The following is a 23,230-nucleotide window of genomic DNA, read 5'->3' on the forward strand; positions in this document are numbered from 1 at the left end:
ACCCAGATCCAAGCTAACAATGGGGGCTAGAGTGGTATATCGAATTGGTACCATAATAATCAAAAATATATTCTAATAAATAAAGTAATAAGTGTTGCGGTAAGATCTGGGATTATGATCATAATTAATAATAGGAAAACGGTAAACATTCGGAGTATATTGATTCATAACAGGAAAGTGATTGAGGTATAATATGGTTCCTAAGCTAATATTATATTTTATATCATTATATTATTTTTTCTTATAATTGAATTTGATATAACCCAGCTTCTTGTAATAAAGGCAAAGGTCAAGCTTGAGATATTGTTCTCTAATATAATATACTAAGGGTCGCTAGTTTTGGTAGGCGATATCTAATTATATAGAATCTTTAAAATAATCAAATATAAGTATTATAGTATAATAACAGGCTTTTTTGTATTGAATTTAATTTGATTATTGAAGTTGATATTTTAGTTTTTTGCATTAATTATCAAAATGAATCTTTTTCTTTAGGTTATCATAGATGTCTTATTATTATACTACCCACACATCGATATTAGTAGTGAATGATTTATTAGGACAGTGAATAGAAGTATTAATGAATTTTTGTGATATCTTGAGTTTAAGATTAGCAATTTATTGTTTAACAATCTTTTTGCATTTGATTACAAGCTATTTGAATTTGATAATGAAGTTATTAAATAAAGCCTTTTTCATTTTATATTTATTATAATTTATAGAAACTTTTTGTAAAAGATCTAGAATCTGGTATTGCTTATTTAGTTTATACTAGATATCTATAATAGTATACTATTCAAAAGGGTTAAAGATCAGAATTATGCGGGTTATCAGTAATTATATCAAAATGTATCTGATTATTTGTATAAACAGAGCTGGAAAATAAATTAACAAAAAATATAATTTTCTGAAATTCTGATTTGTTTTTATAATTTATAGTTAAATAGTAATTAACTATATTATGAAAAGTTATATACTAATCTTGATACTTTGTAATATTTTATTTATTATTATTAAACTTTTTGAAAGTAACAAGATATTTATAATAAAATAGAGTTTAATAAATTATTACAAATAGTAATTTCAATATTTCAATTATATCTTTCAATTCAATAATCTTTGATTAAGTATTAATAACTTAAACCTAAACAATAACAATTTAGGCTTATAATAAGCCTATAATCAATTTAATCAATTCAAATATAATTTAAGTAATAACGAAATATACAATATTTAGATCATTAAATAGATCTATAAAGAAAGAAATATCAGCTTTAGTAAAATTGAAAATATAATTTAAGAAAAGGAATTGTAAAGGTAGCTAGATATAGGTACTTCTAGTATAGATACTTGTTCATCTATCTTTAGTACTTTTTGAGGTTCAAAATATTGGTGGTAGGGTATATAATGGATTAATGGTAAGTGTAATTAACATAATCGGGATAAAGTGTTGATAAGATTTTGGAAATAAAATAAGAAATAAAACTATGATAATTTATTTAAAAATGATATAAATTGTTAAGATATAGATAAAGATTTATATTGTATTATAAGGGTAGAAGAGTTATAAAAGAGTGAAGCCCTATTTATAGGAAAGTAGGGCGTACTAGTATGCTGTGCCTGAGGCATGAAGGCAATTATAGATCATATAGTTGGGCGCCGTGACACTCATATTCTCATATTCTTCTCCTTCATATTCTTATATTATTACTTCTCTCCTTCACATTCTCATATCCTTATCTTCTCTTCTTCACATCCCATATCCTTTTTTCTCTCTCGAGCTCTCTCTTCCTTCTCCTCAAACTCTTCCGTCCTCATCAAGCTCTCTCTTCCTCCTTAAATTCCCTTCCTACTTCTCCTCAAACTCTTTCTTTTTTCTTCTTTCATATCTCATATCCTTCTTTTCTTACATTATCATATCGCTCTTTTCCCCCCTCAAACTCTCTCTTTCTTCTCCTCTTCACATTCTTATATCCCTTTTTTGTCCTCGAGCTCTCTCTTCTTTTCGAATCCTCTTATCCTTCCCCTCGAGCTCCCTCTTCCTCCTCAAATTCTCTCCTCTTTTCGTTTTCCTTCTCTTTCTTTCTCTCTCTCCTCTCTTGTCCTCAAACTCTCTCTTCCTTCTCTTCCTCCTCAAACTCCCTTTCTGTCTCCTCAAGCTCCCTCTTCCTCCTCAAACGCTCTATTGCTCTCAAACTCTCTATTCCTTCTCGAGCTCTCTCCTCTCTTCCTCCTCGAGCTCCCTATTTCTTCTTCTTCTCCTCTTCACATTCTCATTCACATTCACAAGCATCTCACGTCAATACACTACACTATATCACACCACATCTATACACCTCATAACACCCCCAAAAATACAGAAAAACACAATTCAGAATATTAAAAGAATATAATTTCCTTATTTATCTCAACCCATCTCAACCCATCTCAACCCATCTCAACCCATCTCAACCCATCTCATCCATCCATCCATCCCTCCATCCCCCCCTAAAAATTCAAAATAGAATATCCTATTTACAAGGAACCCCTATCCCTTATATATATCCATGAATAGGTAAGTAGGTAGATAGATAGGTAGATAACAGATATATCCATATCCATATCCACCCATCCATGCATCCACCAAAAAAGACAAAAAAAGAAAAAACTCTTCAACGCCCTACTCCCATCATTCCCCGACTAGCTATTTGTCAGAGGTGTTAAAGCCAATCGATCTATTTTATATCCCAATACATAGCACATGCGGTTTATTCGCCAAAAAAACATCAACAAAATGGTTTATCTTCAACTCATCAATCAATCAATCAATCGGAATTCCTCCTCCTCCTCCTCCTTCTTGCTTCCATCAAGCCAAACAAACAGATGGTAATGACTTATACCCTCGTCGCATTAGCTTCCCTAGGTGGTACCTCTCCTCGGAGATTTACCCATCCCTTTTCTCCAATTCCAATAACTCCCTCCCTCAAAATCGTCAATTGTCTCACTCCGCAGTATCCTCCTTTTCGGGCTACTCTCTCATAATCCACATAATGTCCCTCTCTCTCCCAATATCCCTTTGGCTTTGCTAACTCCCCATCACTCGGTGTTATCTGTCGTTTCGCATGCATGATCCTCGATGGTGGAGAAGTCTTTGCACGGGATTTAAGACCTCCAACTATTGCGGAAAAATATGATGATGAGGACGATGCTTGAATGGAATCGATTCCTTGCCAGGTCGAATCCTCATCGCCTACATCTCTCCTTTCTTGCTTCTTCTTGTCCGTGGAACCAGAAGCCTTTCCATATTTTCCACCAAAATTCTTTTGTAAATCAATCATAGCTTGCTCTTGCGCGGGTGTAAACGAATTAGGAATCCATAATCTATCCTCCACAAGATCTCCCTCATTCTCCATTCTCCTGTCATTGAATCGCGGAAGATGCGCAAAATGGTTGATGATCGCTTGCCATGGAGTAAATAATCTTTCAAATCGCTTCGCATACTTGATATAGTGGAATGATTTCACATCGTATGTCACTCTCACAAAAGGATTCATGAAAATTCCTTCACCCCAATCTTCACGGGTATTTGTAGTATAATCTGGGAAATCGGGTGTTGCGAGGATATCAGCGTGAATAAGACAACATTCGGAAGAATCCCAGAAAGATTCTGGTTCGGATCGAAATTTGAGTGGAAGTCCTGCGACCGAGGATGTTCGTTCGTAGATATGATCCGAGTCCTTGGGTTCTCTTTCTTTCGACTTCGAAGTGGTCGACTTTGCGACTTCCTTTTGAAAAAACCTCCCATCGAAAGCGACAATCCCTCCCCAACAACTCTTAACTCTGACCGCATCCTTTCCAGCCAAAACATCATTTCGGCTGGTGCTTTCTCCTTTTCCTCCAAACCATGGAAAGATTGGTACACCGATACTATAACCCTCGGTATCCCTTGTAGCATATGTATCATAGTACTTCCAGCTCGTAATAAAATCCGCACCACAAACTGCCTTGTACTCGGCCTTTCCCTCTTCATTGACATTTGTCCCCCACAATAATCTCATCGCACCCTCGACCTCAAAGATTACATCATTCAAGAAAAGCACTCTCTCATACTTCTCCTTCACCTCGCCAGAAGTCATGGGATCCAAAGCCTTGTTCCTCACATCAGCCAAATATTCAATTCTCTTCACTCTCGTCGCTCCACTAGGTAAAGTAATGCGATGTAAAGTGGAAAGATCAATAACATCGTCTGACTCTGCCACAATTCTCTTCTGCACACCATGTAACCTCGCGCTCAATCGCTTCAAGGAATCTTTCGGTCCTCCGTACACACTAACGTAAACCCTCTCCTTTCCAATCGCATTCACCAGCGCAACCAAATTATCGCCCCAAAGCCCATCTATCAGTTTCGAATCGACAATGTTCGCTGCGATAAATACCTTTTCATCGCTAGGTATCGAGAATTTCGGAGGATTGGTGTAACTGGCATTGAAGATAACCTGCCAGCATAGAAACAGGATGAAGAAGAGGAAGATATATGTCGGTTTGCAGATCCTTCTCAAAGCCCGGAGGAGTTTCGATGCGATACGCCGCGAGGAAACCGATGTATCTTTGTATTCATAGGTAAAGTCGTTGGCATCGAGGGAATTGCGAGGGAGAGGAGCGTATCGAGGGGACGATGATCGCGACATCCGGTAGAGCTGACTTTTGATTCCCATGATGAGATTATTCTTCGGATTTCTGATATAAGTTGTCCTTCATCTGACGAGTTTTTGGTATTATTGAATCGGTAACTCTCTTCGTTGTGTGGTTTTGTTCTTGGGACAATCGAAATTCTTTTCTTCTTCTTCTCCTTCGTCGTCGCACTCCAACTCCAAGCAAATATATTTATGGTGAGATAATAAAGAGCGGAATAACTGCCATGTGATGACGAAAAGTCTTGGTAGAAGTAGAAGAGGAAAGGAAAGGTCCAAAGGATTGAATAGAATAAAAAAAGAAAGTAGTAAATCACAATGCAAGAGTGAATCAAGGGGAGGAGTATGTATTCACAATTAAAAAACCATAAACAGAATAAAATAGGCAGTAGCGTAAAAGAATATAACAAGTGGTGAAATTATTTGTTGGATTGTTTGTTTGAGGATGAGGATGAGGATGAGAGAGAGAGAGTGTGTGTGTGTATGTGTGTGTGAGAGAGAGAGAATGAGATTGAAATTGAGATTAAAATTCGAATCAACTCATCAACTCATCAAACTTATTATTACTACCTAGGTATTACTCTATTATGATTATTATTATACTTCACTTCACTTGACCTCAATTTCACTCTTCACCTTCACCTTCACTTCAATCAGGGTCCTCTCTTAGTCTTTCTCCTTTCCTTTCCCCCCCAAAACCCTTTTCACATCGACTTTACTGCATCTGCATAGCCCCCAGAATCTAAGCTCTCTAGCGTCTCAACTAGCGTCCTTAGCCTCTCACAATTGACGCGGCCAATACATGATACAAGGCCCGATGCCCGACAAAAGGCGGAATTACCGTAATTACCATAAGTTGTTAAGTTATTACGATATAAGTTGTCATAATTATCATAATTATCATAAATTATTATAAATTATTATAAATTCCCGTCAAACAAACCTCGGTCATTGATATCCAATCATTCCATCATATTTCCTTTTCTTTCCACTTGTGACCAATGATGGTTTGTAAGATTAACGCAGTGGTTACTGTATTGAGGAATTTGGGGTTTGATCAATTTTGAGGTTTTGGTGTAACATTTTACTTTATTATCATGTCAAGATTGATGTCAAGAGTGTCATATCGATTGTCATGTCGATTCAATGCACAGTTACGACCGTATAAGGAGGCACAGCACACATGATGCAATGCCATTGGACTGAATATACTCGGCAGGTATACGGAGTATACCTCAAATCCAACAGTTTCTTTTTGATCACGGACGGTGTACATATGTCCATACCTAGTACTAGTACTACCTCGGAATCCTCAACTCTTTCTCCTCTCCTCTTCTCTTTTCCATTGAACTTACGAACAAACGAACAAACGAACCAGAATCAAGAGAGTGACCTATCTAGGTGTCTTACTAATCGTATTCCATCCATTCTCTCTCACCTACAATTCCCTGGCCCTTTCAATGTTCAATTCAAACTTTTTGAGTCTTCTCGAATCTCAATATGAATAGCACAGTACAATAGACACCTCCAATTTTCTCCATCCCACTACGAGTATCCATGCCAGTAATACATAGTATATATCATATCATCCCATGATTCCCATTCCATCCCATCCCATCTCAATCCCCCTCCTCCTCCTCCTCTTACTCGCCTCTCGCATTCGCACTGATACATCGTTCCGTACATCTGAAATCATACTTTCGCACTTTTGTACTTTTGCGTTTCCTCCGTGGTGATATATCTACCTATCTATAATACTAATATATAAATACTTCCATCTCCATCTCTCATCTCTCAACCCTCAACATCCAATCCCCAAATGAACCCAGCCACACATACATTCTCAGCACATCCATGGATCACAACACAATACAATACAGCACGATATCACGTGACTACAATGCATGCATGCATATATACTTCCAATCCATCCATCCCTCAACTCCCTCCCCAATTTCCTCTACTCTACTCTACTAGGTATCCTCCTCTATCTCTCCCTCTCCCCCACTCCTCTCTCCTCTCCTCTCCAATCCCCTCTCCAATCCCCTCTCCAATCCCTCTCACCGTACCACCTCTCCCCACACACACACACACACACACACACACCAACCTCCACCAGCCATCCCTACAAAATAATCCGCGTATCCAATACGATATACCATACCATACTATACACAATCTCTCCACCCCACCCCACCATATCATACCCAATCCACCCCTCGAACACGCTATATGTACTCTATCTATTCGCCATCTCCCACGAGTCCTATCCTATTTACGAAGTATACAGCCCTCAGACTCAGTATCTACAGAATACCTCACTATAAATTAACCATCCAACCATCTATTCAATCGTCCATCTTCCACTTCCAAATCTCTTCCCAAATCATCTTCTACTCTCAAACCTTTTTCTCCCCAAACAAATCAACTACCTAGTAGATAGATAGTAGCTTCTCAACAATTACAATTACAATAACAATTTCATTCCCTTATTATTTTTCATACAATACACATACACTCACTATGTCAATATATATATATCTAAATTATCTATCTACCTATCTACCTACCTAACACGTAAAAAATAATCTTCATCTCCATCTCCATCTCCATCTCCATCTCCATCTCTATATTCTATCTACTACCTACTATCTACCACCTATCTAGATAGATACAAAATCCTTCACAGTACGTATAAAGTAATCACTCACTCGCACTCGCACTCACACTCACACTCACACTCACACTCGCACTCACACTCACACTCACACTCACACTCACACTCACACTCACACTCACACTCACACTCGCACTCACACTCCACTCACACTCGCACAAGTCTACAACACAACCCAACCCATAACCCACAAACAACCCACACATACTCATACTCCCACTCCCACCATAAACCATAAACCAACCAATTATAAACAACCTTACCCACGGTATAAATTCGCAAATTACCCATCCATCCCATCCCATCCCATCCATCCCACAAAACCCACAAGTTACAACACCCACAAATGAATTTCCAATCCATTCAAACAAACATCCAAATATCCACTTGAAATACCCGTCCCCATAATTCCTTCCCTAACCTTCCATCCTCCGTTCCACTTCTCTAAATTAATTTACGTACATACGATCACTGTATAGAGTACCTAGGTATGCCCTAAGATGCCCCAACAAGCAACCATCAAACATTATATTAATACACAGGCATATACCTACTACACACACACACACGCACATCGTAGCACCAAAATCAATTTACACACACAAACTTTAAAGCGGAAAATATTTCATATTTCATAATTCATTTTCATTTTCATTTTCATTTTCATTACACCTTAGACTACTCAAATACCTCAAGTACAAAAGCATCAAGAACGTTAGGATACTATACAATGCAATGCAATGTAATGTTGTAAATAACCTCCTTGAAAAAAGACAACTGCCTTCACCAACCATCAATGAATGAATGAACCAATGAATCAATGATTGATTGCGTCGTCCGATCCTCTTTTCATTCATCATTCATCATCCTCCCCTTCCCACCCTTGTATTACCTCCTCCCCTCCTCCCCCCTTCGTTCAAAAAAAGAGCAATTCGCGAAATAAACATAATCCGTTCCGTTGCAAGCAAGCAATTGTGTTGTTCAGGAGCTAAGACCAAGACCAAAATTGGCCAGGCCAGATAAGTACAGGATGGGTGCAGTAACGACGATGAGGAGTGCAGGAACGGCTATAAGCCTAATTTCATGTTAAGGGTACCGATCAGCTTGATGCGAGTCCAAAGTTATAATAAAAGACTCGAGGGTATCATGTGAGAAAATAAGGAAAGATCAAGTCCAAAGGAAGAAATCCTTACGTGTGACGCCCGCCACCACATAACTTCCTAATCAGTCCTCCAATCCAATCTACAAATACTACCTGGAAAAATGCTCGGAGAAAGTTGCGGGATTTGGCGTCATTTCCGGCAGAGCGCATGGAAGATGGGGTAATCGATCGGTCGGGTGCACTAGATGATGGTTGTTTGCGAGCTCTCAATTGCGAGTCATTGGCCCCATCTGCGAATGATGTGGTCTTAGCAGCATCTTCCTCAGGGGCAGATCGGTCGATATTTGCATTCACACTCGCAGCTGGAGTTGCTGGCTGGACTGTGATGCTTGGGCTGTCCTGAACTGGAACGGGAGAGCTGGTTGCAGAGCCTTCAGCAAGGTTGAGAGATTTGTTTTCCACGAAAGGAGTTGGAGGAAAATCTGGAAGAACCGGTCGGAGTTTACCTGGACCCTCGGTGAAATTCATGGCTGGTAATTGAGGCGATGCGCTTTTGGAAGTTTCGAGAGCTGCAGGTTCAGGCAATTCTGCTACATCTGTCTTTAAAGTCTCGTTGTCATTCGTTTCAATCTGTTGTTCGCCGGAGTCTTCGTTCGCTCCTTCCGGACCATTCCCATCAGATTGAGACGTCTCCATACTAGGTGGTAGAGCAGTCAATTTGGAGTCTGATTCACCTTCAGCATTCTCTTCTACAATTGGAAGTAATGATGGAGAAATCTCATGTGCAAGCGATTGGGGTGATGGGGTTGTTAAACCGGCAGTTGCATGATGATTGCCATTCGTGGTAACAGGGGAAAGTGGGGTTCTTTCAACATCTGCCGGATCTTCGCTCAAGTGATTTTCAAGTCTTCTGACATGCTCCAATATCTGATTAAAATTGTTAGGGAATGGCTCGAGACCAGGATCATTTGGATCAAATTCTCGAAACATTGGCTCTGAAGCTGGTAATCGAGTCTGAGCACTCTCGTATTTTAGACGTTCTTCAGCGGTAGGGGGTCCGTTGCACTCATGAGCGAAAAGTGGTGCTCGTTCCTCGGATGGCGTTTCCGTGTCCAAATCTCGTTCTAAATTTTCAACGTCTTGTGAGACGAAGTCTCGCTGAGGAGTTGGTAGCTCAATTGAAGTTGGCTGCGAAAGAGGTCAATAATCTGCATACGTGAATAAAAGAATGGTGAGCGGCCTACCTTAAAATCGTCATCAATGTGAGCTGCTGTATCGGCAACCTCGGCAGCAGTTGCTGCAACCTCAGGAATTGGTGTATATGAGAGTCTTCTATACCCAGTCTTACCAGCCTCCGTATCTGACATAGGAGGTGTTGGTGGTGTTTCATCAAGCAGTTCAGCAGAGTCTGCAACCTCAGCAGCAACATTGGCTAGGTCTGGAGTGCTAGCTTGCTCTCTGATGGTGATATGATCAGGTAAAGCATCTTGGGCATGTAAAGTATGTGCGTCCTTTTGCGCATATGTTGCGTTACTTCCAAAATCATCGCCAAGACGTGGCTCAGAATCAACCTTCTCAACACTTACAATCGGTGCCGATGCAGCTTCGATCGGGATGCTTGAATGGCCATCGCCCTCCCTAACACTTTCCGTGTTATCAGCAGGTTCGTCGACTTCATCTTTTTGAACAACTTCCTGGTCAGGAATTTCTTTGTTGTTAGAGTCGATCTCATCAACTGGCTTCTGTGCTTCAATCGTCTCGTCGACTAATGTTTCGACAGCAGAGTTTTCTTCCACATCAGTTGCTTTGGATTTGACATCGTCCTGGGTCGCATTTTCATTGCTAGAGGTAGTCGTTTCGATTTCAATCGGTTTCTCATCTCCAATTGGTTCAGGCACTGGCTGTTCTTCTTTAGTTGTAGTGTCAATTTCCTGTGCATTCGCTTGTTCCGTGGGGTGAGAATCTTCTGAAATACTCTCAACACTTTCCTTGCGAGGTACAGCATTAGAAGTATCGATCTCGGAGCTCTCTAGTCTTTCTTCCTTGGGCTCCTCGGCTACCTTCTCAGTGGTTTCATCGGCGATGACTGGACTCGAAATGAGGGGCTCAGAATGTAATTTGCTTGTGTCGATCTCTTCCGTAAGTTTTTCCTCGGGATTGGCGTCACCAACCACCGAATCGGTTTCTTCTTTTGGTTCACTCTTGCTAGCATGTTGTTCTGGCTCCAATGTTGATTCTTCGATGTGGGCAACTTCTGGTTCTTCCTTGGTATCATTCACGTCCTCGTTAGTAACAGGCTCTTGGATGGACGCTGGCTCGTTGGCGTGAGTAAGCGTAGCCTCTTCTTTTGTCTCACTCTCGCTAGATTTTGGTTCTTCGATTGCAGAATGGGTAGGCTCTTCTGGTTGTTCTGTGACTTCGTCCTTCTTTGGACCAGTCTCGGCATGTAGTACCTCATCATCTTGACTTTTGTTTTCGTTAGACTCTGACACATTCGCTTCGGTAGCGGAAGAATCCTTGGAAGTCTCATTAGCCTCTTGGGCGGTTGAGATTGGATGCAAGTCAGGAGTTTCTGTAGTTGTTGTCTCCAACTCCTTGGCAGTCTCTGGATGAGCATGTGACTCCGAATTCAAAGGTTCTTCAATTTCAGTGTCTAAAACTTCAAGCTCATCTACTGGTACACTTGACGTATCAGGGAGATCTGCGGTTGCTGTCTTTATTTCCTCGGTTACTGGTTGAGGGTGTGATTCCAGATTTTTTGGTTCATCGAATCCGGTGGTTGAAACTTCGAGCTCTTCGGCCGGCACGCTGGACAAATCGAGTTCTAGAGTTTCCTTTTCAGACTCAACTGCATGGCCAGCTTCGGCAACAGGTAGTGATGATTCGTGAGTCTCTTTGGGCTTCTCTGATTCGGTTTCGACACCATGATCCAATGGAGAATCCTTGACTGACGTGACTGCCTCGAGATTTGGGTTATCAGAAACTTTGTCTTCAGACTCAGTGTGATGAGTTGGCTCAATTATGGTATCCATTGTTGACGCTTTGATATCAGTTTCGGGTATTGTGCGAGGGGTTGAATTCTCTTCGTCGGAAGAGGATTTGTTGTGTGAAGATGGTTTGATTGGAACTGAAAGAAGGTTGTTTCGATTTCCAATGTCATCGACAACTGTAGAAATGAGTGTTATTTAAATGACCGAAAATTTAAAATTGTTTATCATGCATTGAAAAGTGGATTGATGAATGGAAATCTCGCTTCATATGTGGCAACCAAATTTTGTAATGAACGAAGCCGTGGGAGATTTGGAGTAGTGAGGTAAACAAAAACATGAGGGTTATCCACATACCAATTGGAGCATCTTCATCCGACATCCACCAATCGCCATCACCGATTCTGAACTTGTATTGATATTCCTTCCCCTCTTCTACTTCGACAGCTTTCGAGAATACGTAATGATCATTGGAAACATTTTTATATTCCATCTCCCGAGGCTGCCATCCTGATTCAGGAAAGGAACCGGCAAGATATATTGGTGGGGCAGTTCCTGGTTTGGAATATGTAATGACAACTGATGTCTTCGTGTCTGCCATATTGACCTAGTAATCTGCGAGCTGTCATTACCGGTGTTTGACGTATAATTGAGATCAAGAAAGGAAAGATATCACTGCTTCATAGAATATAGGGAGTGCCGGTTATAGACAGCAGAGAGACTGCCTGGAAGAATGAGAACAGTAGGGAAATGGAATGACAACGACAGAGGGGGTTTTTGAAGGTTCTCGAAACAAACAGAGATGTGTACGGCAGCGTGAATGCTACCGGAATGCACAATAATTCACCGAGAGAAGGACGAACAGTGACAAAATGTAAAGGAACATGTAGAGAAAGGGGAGAAGAGGGGAAGAAAGGAAGGAAAGAGGGAAAGAAGGTTAGTCCGTACCTGTTTAGAGATAATTAATTGGCTCTGATACTAAACAACTTTTCCTCAACAAGATTATTCACCAAAGAATGCCTTGCAACGGAAAAGGCCTTTGATAGTATCTAGGAGGTGGTAATACTGAGAGCCAACGTGATTCTTATACTTCACAACGATGCATGAATTGAGTAATGTATACCAAAAATCGACGTCGAAAAAGAGAGTATTCGGAGGTTATTGTCGTTCAGATAAGGCTGATAACGACAAGGCTTATCGGGACCAAAAACTGATAGGATGAGCCGGATATCAAATGGGGTCGTAGTAATGTTTCTCTTTTACGAAGAGGATTGAAGAGATCGAGATGAGAGATGAATCACGAAAGTACAAAGAACATTCGATCAGATCAGTTGTTCGTTTGGAAGGGTAAACTTTAAGATTTATTGGATTGGCAAAGCAACACCACCACTTTTTAGATACAATGCAAGTTTACTCCGTACTCGTCCTAGCCCTTCTCGATACATACCAAACTCTTCTTTCTTTGGGTACACCAGCATTTGGGGAGGGGAAAGACCTGCGTCACATAAGAAATCATCCTTGATCTATGCACATCTGGACGAATGAGAGGCTTGATATCCACCTTCTATCTGTGCGACATTGTTGGCAGCCACATCATAGCTCACGCCACGGATGATTGTTGGGCTTCTCCTCCGTGAGAAATTTTTTCATTGAGGATGAGGACATGGGAGGTGAATCTGATGGGTTGAGAAGTGTGATGTATGAGTTCAACCGTTCGTTGCCTTTCAGAGGAGTCAAAATATACATATGCACGGAACGAAGTGAAGGGAAAGAGACGTGAGTGGGACGTGAGTGGCACGTGAGTGGGTGGTGAGTGGGTGGTGAGTGGGTGGTGACTCGTGACTGAAGTGAAGTGAAGTGTGGAATGATAAAAGATTGATGTGGACATTTCCTTCCGCCAGAGAAGATCTGGAGTACTTCGTATGATAGGCCTAGCCTCTATTTTAGCTTTCCAAGGTTGACATTGAAAGTGGGGAGATTTCTACAAGCAAGGATGGAGCTGTGAGAAAGCTGGACAGTGTGACTAATCATTGACTAATCATTGGTTCCTTCACTATGGCCAACGGGAACCACCGCAGTACTACAATGATGCTGGACATGTGATATCTCAGCCTTGTCATGCGAGGCCAACATTTATTTTCTTCGAGGCTGAACCTCCAGCAGGAAGGGAAAAAGAAGGGACACGCAAAATATCCACTCTTTTCAATATTCAATGTGAAATCAATTGTACATTATTTGGAATTGATTTTTGAATAAATACATTAGCAATCTATCAATATATCATAATTGATATTATGATGTGAATTAATACCCTTGTAAAATATCGAAATATATACATGTTTCAATATGTGATTCTATTCCAGTGGTTTGGTGTGCCGCTTTTTTTCCATCACACGGAAGCTGTACCTCGACAATCTTAATTCACTTCACGACTGAAGACTTCGAGGACTTCGACTTTACTACGTCCAGTATTAACCTCAACCATTTCACAATCTACAGAGAAATATCAACCACATTACAAACACGGATTTGTTACTAGTATCTCGGTATCTCGGTGTCTACAGTGATATATAATCGCTGTGCAGTCTTGTTTGATCTCCCGCAGAACGTTTCTCGATCATCCCTTGATTCCAGGTCGTGGTCTCCCCAATTCCATTCAATCATGTCTCTGCCACCATCAATTATTCATATCAAGAGGAAAGCCACAGATTTACCTCAAGATTTTCTTCGTAAGCTAAACAGAAACTCTATGCGCTGCTAATAATTACTAACTCAAATCGTCATAGGTGTTGATGATGCCGTTACAAAACGACAACGTAGGACCACCGACTTTGGTTACTCTAGACAGCAAACTCCACAAGTCGATACGACCCCCTCTACTCCTCAATCAGCTCCACCAGGACGACGCATTAAACCTTTACATCGTTCCACAAGCTCCCGGTCTTTGACTGTCAAAAAACAAGGGAAAAGTGAGGGAACTGTTCAATCAATAAATGAAGTCAATAAAGAGGATCAAGAAGTCAATACCCAACCTCCGACTGCCAACATCCCTACCAAACAAGATGACGAAGTAAATCATACTTCAGGCAGCATACAACCTTCAAGTAGTGGGTCTCCGTTAAGTGGTGGAAATACAAAGAAAGCAGTGCAACAGAGACGTTTCCATCTTTCGAGAAGTACAACACCTTCCGTTTCCCCAGGTCCAAGTACTGGGGTACGAAAGCGCAATGCTACAGTATTTATTGAGCGTCGCGTGCGACAAAAGACCCAGGAGGAGAAGTGGACATCTGTAGCCAACGCTGCGATAAAATCAGAGAATGTTGCTACCCAGCAACAAGACCAAGAAGAAAAACCACAGAAAAAGCCAGGCCGAGGATCGAGAGTACAAGTAGCACCTCCAAAGGAAACGAAAGATGAGAAGGATTCAAAGGAAATCCCTGCACCTCAACCAAAACCACCCTCTGCTTTGGTCAATCCTTGGGGTCTTGATACAGATGATTTGGCAGCACAGATGCAAGCTTATACACTACAAGAAATTGGTCGTAGCATTGCAGAATCCAAGGCAGCAGAACCTAAACCATCTGTGCCAGTACAATCCTCTTATCGCAAATCAACATCTACTAGATTCAAGCCCAAAGTACCAGCTTTGCGCTACAAGGAACGTCATCCTGAGGAAAATACCATGGAGGTTGACGAGGATCAAATGTCTGGAGTTGAGACTGATGGGGATGTGGATACTGACTCAGAGTATATCATTGAGACATATATTCGTGTCCCTGCGGAAGATATCGACAATGAAGATAATAAGATCAATTTTGGTATTCTTGTACTCGATGCTCAATCAGACATTGACGAGTTTTTTCAAGATTGGGATACAGATGAAGAAGTAGAAGATGAGGCAGAAGAAGATGAGAATGGTTCGTTCCCTTATGATTTCCTAGTTTTTTTCAAAACAATTATGCTAACATGCCCTTCAAGATGAGAATTACTACACAGCAGATTATCCCGATGCGGAAGTTGACTCGGACGACGAGTACAATAGAAATGCTTATGCATATCGTACTGGTAACGCTTCAGATCTCGAGGAATTTGACGAGGATGATAGTGATGAAGATGAAATGGGATTTAGTGATGATGAAACTGACAAGTTGAAGTATCCATGGCAAAGAGTTGCGGCTCATGGACGGAGAAATCAAACTAATCAATTTGCGAGTGGTGAGGAGGATGAAGATGAGGATATGGAGTAGAAAGAAGGGAGAGACAGATGCTAAAGGCTACTTGTGGTAATGGGAGAATTCTGATGGGAATATAGAATCGAGATGATATTTAGGATTTCTGGTGAATCATTGGGATTTGCATCGATTGTGCAAAAAACGAACTATTGAAAGGCATGTAATAAAAGTTGATAGAAGGATACCATATGGCAGAGAGAGCGAGATTTAATCCTATGAGGAAGCATACCTAGGAGAGAGGATATCAAAACGATGAAGGGTGTCCAATAGCATATGTTGCAGTCCGAAATTCAATAATTGGGAGAATTCTATCCCTTTTGGACATGAAAATGAAAATGCCTTTGATTTTGGATTATTTGGAAATGATGAATCTGTGATGTGTTGTATTTGTGAATTTGATGATGCTTCAATTGATGGGTATATGGATAGTCTGGATTTATTGAAGATACTGGATTGGATTTTGGATTTGGGAGGGGAAGTTTTGTGTGATAGGATGGGATAGGATGGTTTGTTAGATAGAGTAGAATAATTGAGTATATGGAGAGAGGATGGGTGAATGTGAATGTGAATGTGGATTTCAAATTAGATGCGATTCTTGGGAATGAAGGAGAATTATATAAAGTGCTTGGGTTGGTAGATCAAAAGTTGTATCTAGATATATATAGTATATTCAAGTCAAGAAGTTGGATTTGTTTTGAAGGGGAATGTCTTGGGGTGATATCTCGGGGTTTGGGTTTGTAGGGTAGATTTGTACGTGTGTGTGTTGAGGAAGGTTGAGGTGGGTTTGAGGATTTCAGGGTTTGAGGGTTGGGGGACTGTGGAAGGGGGTGGACGATGGACGATGGGCTATGGGCGATGGGAGAGGGAAAAGGAAAAGGAAAAGGAAGACAAGAAAGGGGGAAAATTAGAAGATATAAAGGGCTGAAGGGCTGAAGGGCTGATATATTTGAGAGGTCTGGTTTAATCACAAGTTTGATTGATTGATTGATTTTATTAACGTCCTTTTTCAGTCCATGACTATTTAGGACAGTTAGGCTATAGGGGCCTAGCAAATACTATTGAATATCTACAGTAGATATATTCAATTTGGGGGAGTAAAAACGAATACTAGAGAACTAAGCCCAATCTCTATTCAGAATGCAAATAGAAATAATTGTTTTTATTCTCTAAAACACTTCCTTTCTAACTCTTCCTCTTCCCTAATCTAATTAAAGTATTCTAATATTCAATTTCTTTTTTTTAAAATCCTAAATCCAATTTGCTATTCTTTCCTTTTTATAAAAGGCAAGAGTTATTCCCTTTCGAGTTGTCTTTAATATAATAAAGGGTTTCTTGTTAGTGAAGTAGTAGTAAAAGGCACTATTTTTTTTATCTCTATTTCTTTTAAATTAGCCCTCTGTATATTTTTATTATCGTACAGGACAATAGCATATCACGATGGAGGGGAATGATTGGACAATAATGGTATAAGTATAAGAATGTGTATATCTCCTCATCTACAGTTAGAACTGATCTCTTCTCGTAGAGAAGAGATCGGATTATATACTGGGTGATCTTCGGGTACCGATCACGGGAGCGGTGATCGGTCCTGCGGCCGATCCGGTTATCGTTGTTCCGCTCCGGAGTATTCTATATAATGAATACCTGATCATCACATGATCTGATCCACGTGGTCTACAACACCGTTTCCGTCACATTTATAAACTTGATATTCTCTAGTTCTTATTAGATATATATAGTCGAAATTATTGATAATAGTGGGGTAGAGCTGAGCTCTAAGTCTATATACGAATCAATTCGGAAAATTCGAAAATTCGAAAATTAAAAGGAAAAATGTTATATTATATTGATGCCCAGAGTAGTATTAATTTGAAGGTGATGGTATTTTCTGTATTATATTATTATAATATTCGAATGGCTGAAAGCTAAAGGGTATAAAAAAAGAGATTGTAGTACAAATAAAGTGATAGCAAGCTTTATATTGAAAAGACTTTTTTAAAGAGAAGAAATCTATTGTATATCTTATTTTTATAAAATAATAATCGATAATAGATATTAAATCTTGTCACGGGGTGACACTAAGCCCTTTCTGTCCTGTCCTGTCCTGTCCTGCTATATATGTGAGAGTAAGGTAGAACTTCCAGTTCTACCTCCTAGTCTTTTGGGCGTTTAGCTCAGCGGTAAAGCTTCTGAATACTCCCAGAGGTGATCCCGTGACAAATCTAATCGGAATTTCTATAATCTTTATATCTATATTAAAGCTGATATTCAATTTTTTATAGATATTGTTGTTATAAAATTGTAATATAATCCTTTACTATATCTCTAATACCTCTTTCTTTCTAATTCTTTCAATTCCATTTGCAATTTAATCTTAGCTTTACAGACTCTCAAAAGAGAGCTGGAGATTTATAGAATGCACTGCGTATAGGTGTTGAGTCTTTGTATCCCAAGCCCGATCTCTATTCGAAATGCAAATAGAGATAATTGTCTTCATCCTTTGAGACACTTCCTTTCTAACTCTTCCTCTCCCTTAATCCAATTAAAGTATCCCAATATTCAATTTCTCTTTTTTTAAAATCCTAAATCCATTTGCTATTCCTTTTTTTTATAAAAAGCAAGAGTTATCCTCTCCCGAGTTGCCTTTAATATAATAAAGAATTCTTTTGCTAGTGAGGTAGTAATAAAAGATATTACTCTTTTTTATCTTTATTTCTTTTAAATTAGCCCTTTGTATATTTTTATAAACTTAATATCCTTTAGTTTTTATTAGATATATATAATCGAAATTATTAATAATAATAGGGTAAAGCTAAACCCTAAGCCTATACACAAATCAATTCGGAAAATTCGAAAATTCGAAAATTAAAAGGAAAAACGTTATATTGTATTAATACTTAGAGTATAATATTAATTTGAAGGCAATAGTATTCTCTGTATTGTATTGTTGTGATATTCAAGTGATTGAAAGCCAAAGGATATAAAAAAAGGGATTGTAGTACAAATAGAGTAATACAAGCTTTATATTGAAAAGACTCTTCTTAAGAAAAGAGACCTATTGCATATCTTATTTCTATAAAATAATAATCAATAATAGATATTGAATCTGACTAAAGCTTTTATAATCTTTGTATTCATATCTAAAGCTAATATTCAACTCTTTATAAATATTATTGTTATAAAATTATAATATAATTCTTCGCTATATTTCTGATACCTCTTTCTTTTCAATTCTTTTAATTCCATTTGCAACTCAATTTTAGCTCTACAGACTCTCAAGAGAGAGCTGGAGGTTTGTAGGATGCACTGTGTACAGATGTTGAGTCTTCGCATCCCTAATTACAAGTTTATTCATAACAGATGAAAGGAATAGCAGGGATAGCAACGAGATATACAGTATAAATGGATGGGGTAATATAGCTATAGTTACCAGACTTCTTTAACTTATCAATGGGATAGAAAGGAATAGAATGGAATATATAAAATTATATACAATAAAATAAAACTATCTAATCCAATCTAATCTAATCTCGTAGTATTCAAACATAAGATTCAAAAAAGAAGAAACGCACTAGCTTTTCAAAATCGGTATCTGAAGAAAGAGAGAGAGAGTGTGTGTGTGTGTATATGTATTGAGATCATCTAGAAGTTTCCCTCACATGTGAAAATGTCTAGCAAGCTGATTAGTTGACTACTCAACGGATGATCGAGATGCGTTGAATTTTTGAATTTTTGATCAAATCTGGGATATATTGATATTGATAAGATGAATGATGAATAATAAAGAATAGACATATCTAATCTCCATCCTCTACGAGTTTTATAATCGTTGTATTGTATTATATTATATCGTAGATATTATTGTTAGATTCCCAGCTATGCAGGTATGAGATAATTATAAGTAGGTAGATAGATAATATCTTATATGCAAAGTGGAAATGGAAAAGGAAAAGGAAAAGGAAAAGGGGAAAAGAAATCCTGCTCGCTAATTTGTAGGCTTCCCCTATTAGCGATAGCTGGGTGGTTTTTTGGGGTGTGTGTTATAGAATATGATATATATGATATAATGAAATGTATTTATAGTTTTAGAGCTGTAATCCAGAGTTTCAATGAAAGATTCAAGAATTGAGGAGTTTTGGATTTTGTAGTTTTGCTCTAATTAAGGGGTGGAGCCGGTTTGAATTTTGAAAGAGCGGAAGGGTGAGGTGAGATTTTTGGGAGTGGATATTGAAATTAGATTTAGAACTGGTATATTTTACCGTCTGCGGAAGATTGTTTGGTTGAGGTTTTGGTGTGGTGTGGTTGTGGTGTAGTGGAGATTCCATTCTCAAACTCTTCGATATATATTTGAAGCATTGAAGCATTAAGCATTGAAGAGTATTAAGGGAAAAAGCTGGTGGGAGGTTAGTTTCACTTCTACACTCCTGCTCTTAGATTAAAAACCTGAATTATACATGCACTTCCATATTCTCAATCACTAATATGTTTTATTTTATTTTATATATGAACACTAGGTAAGATGGGAGATAGGGAATATATGAATTTTTACATCTTTGATGATTTCTAACAGCATCTTTATCTTTGAAGGATTCGAGAGATACTGTACTATTAGTGAGATTCTCAGTCGGGGGGTTTTAGGATGTTTCTTTTGGGCATTCGATGTTTTGGTATGAGGGGATGTGAGAGGATGTATGTTCTAGTGTACTTATATCTGGATTGTTCCTTTCATGCCCTCTAGACGTCTACTCACTGTAGAAACATATCTTCTACTGATATTAATTCTTTCTCCATTCTCTGGATCTTCCTATTCCTTTTTGTGCGCGCCAATCACTTCCCGCATACTCTTTCTTGATCACCTCATGCGCACTCGATCTCTCATATTCTCAATCTTCTTGGTTTACTGACTCTCTGTATCTCTCTTCCTTTCACTCCCTTTCCCTCCCATCTTCTTCACTTCTCCTCTCCTCATTCCCATTCTCTCCTCTTCAAATACACCGATGACCAAATCACCACAACCAAAACAATCATCCATCCAAAACATACCGCCCTCTATAACCCCCCACCCATCGCTACCCCCCACCCAAGCTCCCCCTAACCATTTCATCCTATGAAACCCGGAGTACATATGTACCCAAATCCTTCAAAAGCACTCCTATGACTTCCTAACCATATGCAATATAGACCTATCATCTGAAGAACAGAAATCTTGCTTGTGAGATGAATTAGAGAGTAAAGATATGTTTCCTTTCCTCATTACATCACATCACATCACACCATGTCAACATCGATTCAATTTCTTACTATCCTCATTTACAGAGCTTACTCTTTACTAAAATATGGATTTGAGGTGTGGCATGTCACATCTCACATCTCACATCTCAGATCCTATTCATCGATAGTCTTCACCCTGATGTGAGATTGATATTGATGTGTACCTGGGTGTTATCTTCAATACGTGATGACATCGTGGATATCTCAATTTGATATCTAACTAACAGCAGCTAGGAAGAAGGCTATGCAATAGCATAGGAGATGATAGATAAATCTTTCGTGGAGGTATGAGGCAAGGTGATGAGCCAGTCAGCTGGACTGTTGGTTTTACCTTGTGAAACTTGATTGGGCGTTCATCATGGATCTTGATATCTTGAGGGAGGGCCAGAAATTGGAGCACAAGGATTTCAAAGGGAGCGGCGAAATAAGTAGTTGAGGGGAAGGAGGAAGAGAAAAAATGAAAGGGGTTAAAGAGAAGGGAGGTTGAACAAAGTCAGGGTGAGTTAATTTGGGGAGGGGGTGGATAAACAATAGGGAGAGTTTAGAGAATGGAGGTGAAATGGCTAATGCAAGTAAACAAGAAACAAACGAATATTCTCCATGCAGTATTGAGGATAGATCATTCTGAACCATCAGGGGTATCCTTTATCATGACTTATACTATTGAAATTCGGTATATTGCTAACCTTCTATCAAATGGAACACTCAAGACACTTGGGGACACCATATGATTGAAGACTTCATTGTTAAATCGAAGTGAATATTTATAGTGATTGAGTGGGATTAGTTGTAAACATCCACTAGGTATCAAACCATCCTCCTCCCAATACATTGAGTCAAGGTTCCCATATGATATTGTTCCATAGATGTATGCCTCGAACACCATATCATACATCTTTTATCTTTTCTTATTCCATGCATCCACAAATGCAATTTTATCCTTCACAGTCAATCCAACGCGTTTGACTCTTCCCAATCGTGCCAATGCTTCCCCAACCTTATCCAAGACACGTTGTTCTTCTGATGTTGTTTCTGCCGATAGATCGTTCTTAGACGTGAGAGTATCTGAGCTGCTTGTATACGCCGTATCTAATTGATTCTTCAAGTATTTAGTGGCCTTTTCTGATTCGTACATGGATGTATTGTATACAACTTCAGCGATTCGGACTTTAATGCAATGTGTAGGTTTCGAAAGAAGATTCCAGAAGAATGACCAGTATTTCCCTGGGACGGGTGTCGTAATATCTGAGGGCGAATAGCGGAGACTGATTGGGAAGATTTTGGTTCCTGAAGGAGCAGTCAAAAGACTTTGGCTCACGGGTAGTATTCCTTTTCCATTTGTAGTTGTACATTCTGGGAAAACTACGATAGCACGCCCAGGAAATCGAGAGAGTAGGGCGGACAAATCAGTCATTTTTGAACCCTTGGGTGGATGTTCCTGGGGACTTTGTAGTGCTCGGAAGATGGCGCCCAGAAGAGAAATTTGGTGAACTTGACGGGTATGCGGGTAGGACACTGTGAATATGGGATCGAAGATGGCAGCCAAATATAAAGAATCGATGGGTGATGTAAAGGAGGATGCGATAATATCCGAAGGTTCTGGTACTCGTCCTTCATGTTTCTTCGCCAGAGAACCTTTCTTCACTCCATCAATCTGCAAATCTATCCACCACACTCCCGGTATTCCAAGTAACATCCATAATATCGCTTTCTTGAGTAGGGACCCTAAGGGAAACCATTGTAGGAAGAGAAAATAAGTCGTGGATACTGTGAGGAAGAGTGGTAATTTGAAGAGGAAGAGAAAAAGATGGACGGGAGCATAGATGCCGGCACTTGGAGTTTGAACGGGTAAGAACGGAGCGATACCAGATCCTGGATGATGGGTTGGATTAGTTGGGATCTTCCTATTTCAGTAGATTTCATGTGGGTGTGATACGTACCTCTGTCGCGAAACTGTGAATATTTCTCCATGGTAGATGAGCTGGACAGTTGGATGAAGGAAAACTATTCGAAATACTATAATATCATGACTTTGTTGATATTCCTACTACAACAGACCAACCGACCGTATACTGTTCAGTATATTAAGAATGTTGTAAGCTGCTTGAACAAGACAGTATTAAATACTTTCTTTGGTGGGCAAAAGTCGCATCTTTTTTCACATCACACATATGGAGTACCAGGTACATACAAACATAATAATAAGCTTATTTTGACACGTGAAGATGAATGGATGACAGCTGGAGGTATACCGGTATGTGATGATCTAATCTAGATTTGCATAAATTGCA

General features: G+C 39.3%; 4 protein-coding genes across 4 annotated transcripts; 1 reads left to right on the plus strand and 3 right to left on the minus strand.

Moving 5' to 3' along the window:
* Nucleotides 1-2,873: 2,873 nt before the first annotated feature.
* EAF02_007772 (uncharacterized protein) lies at nt 2,874-4,694 on the minus strand (the record flags this gene model as incomplete). The annotated part of the gene is made up of 1 exon (XM_038903820.1): nt 2,874-4,694. The coding sequence occupies one exon, from the start codon at nt 4,692-4,694 to the stop codon at nt 2,874-2,876; it is 1,821 nt and encodes a 606-aa protein (XP_038756634.1).
* A 3,634-nt stretch (nt 4,695-8,328) lies between these two features.
* Nucleotides 8,329-12,037, minus strand: EAF02_007773 (uncharacterized protein; the record flags this gene model as incomplete). The annotated part of the gene is made up of 4 exons (XM_038903821.1): nt 8,329-8,422; nt 8,541-9,637; nt 9,694-11,615; nt 11,794-12,037. 4 exons carry the CDS (start codon nt 12,035-12,037, stop codon nt 8,329-8,331), a joined length of 3,357 nt encoding a protein of 1,118 aa, XP_038756635.1.
* A 2,061-nt stretch (nt 12,038-14,098) lies between these two features.
* EAF02_007774 (uncharacterized protein) lies at nt 14,099-15,683 on the plus strand (the record flags this gene model as incomplete). The annotated part of the gene is made up of 3 exons (XM_038903822.1): nt 14,099-14,165; nt 14,223-15,353; nt 15,415-15,683. 3 exons carry the CDS (start codon nt 14,099-14,101, stop codon nt 15,681-15,683), a joined length of 1,467 nt encoding a protein of 488 aa, XP_038756636.1.
* A 6,154-nt stretch (nt 15,684-21,837) lies between these two features.
* Nucleotides 21,838-22,910, minus strand: EAF02_007775 (uncharacterized protein; the record flags this gene model as incomplete). Its single annotated transcript, XM_038903823.1, has 2 exons — nt 21,838-22,811; nt 22,880-22,910. 2 exons carry the CDS (start codon nt 22,908-22,910, stop codon nt 21,838-21,840), a joined length of 1,005 nt encoding a protein of 334 aa, XP_038756637.1.
* Between the last annotated feature and the right edge of the window lie 320 nt (nt 22,911-23,230).

The sequence above is a fragment of the Botrytis sinoallii genome, assembly GCF_014898435.1.
Source record: "Botrytis sinoallii strain Bc 23 chromosome Unknown BSIN_013, whole genome shotgun sequence".
In the NCBI taxonomy this organism is placed as follows: domain Eukaryota; kingdom Fungi; phylum Ascomycota; class Leotiomycetes; order Helotiales; family Sclerotiniaceae; genus Botrytis; species Botrytis sinoallii.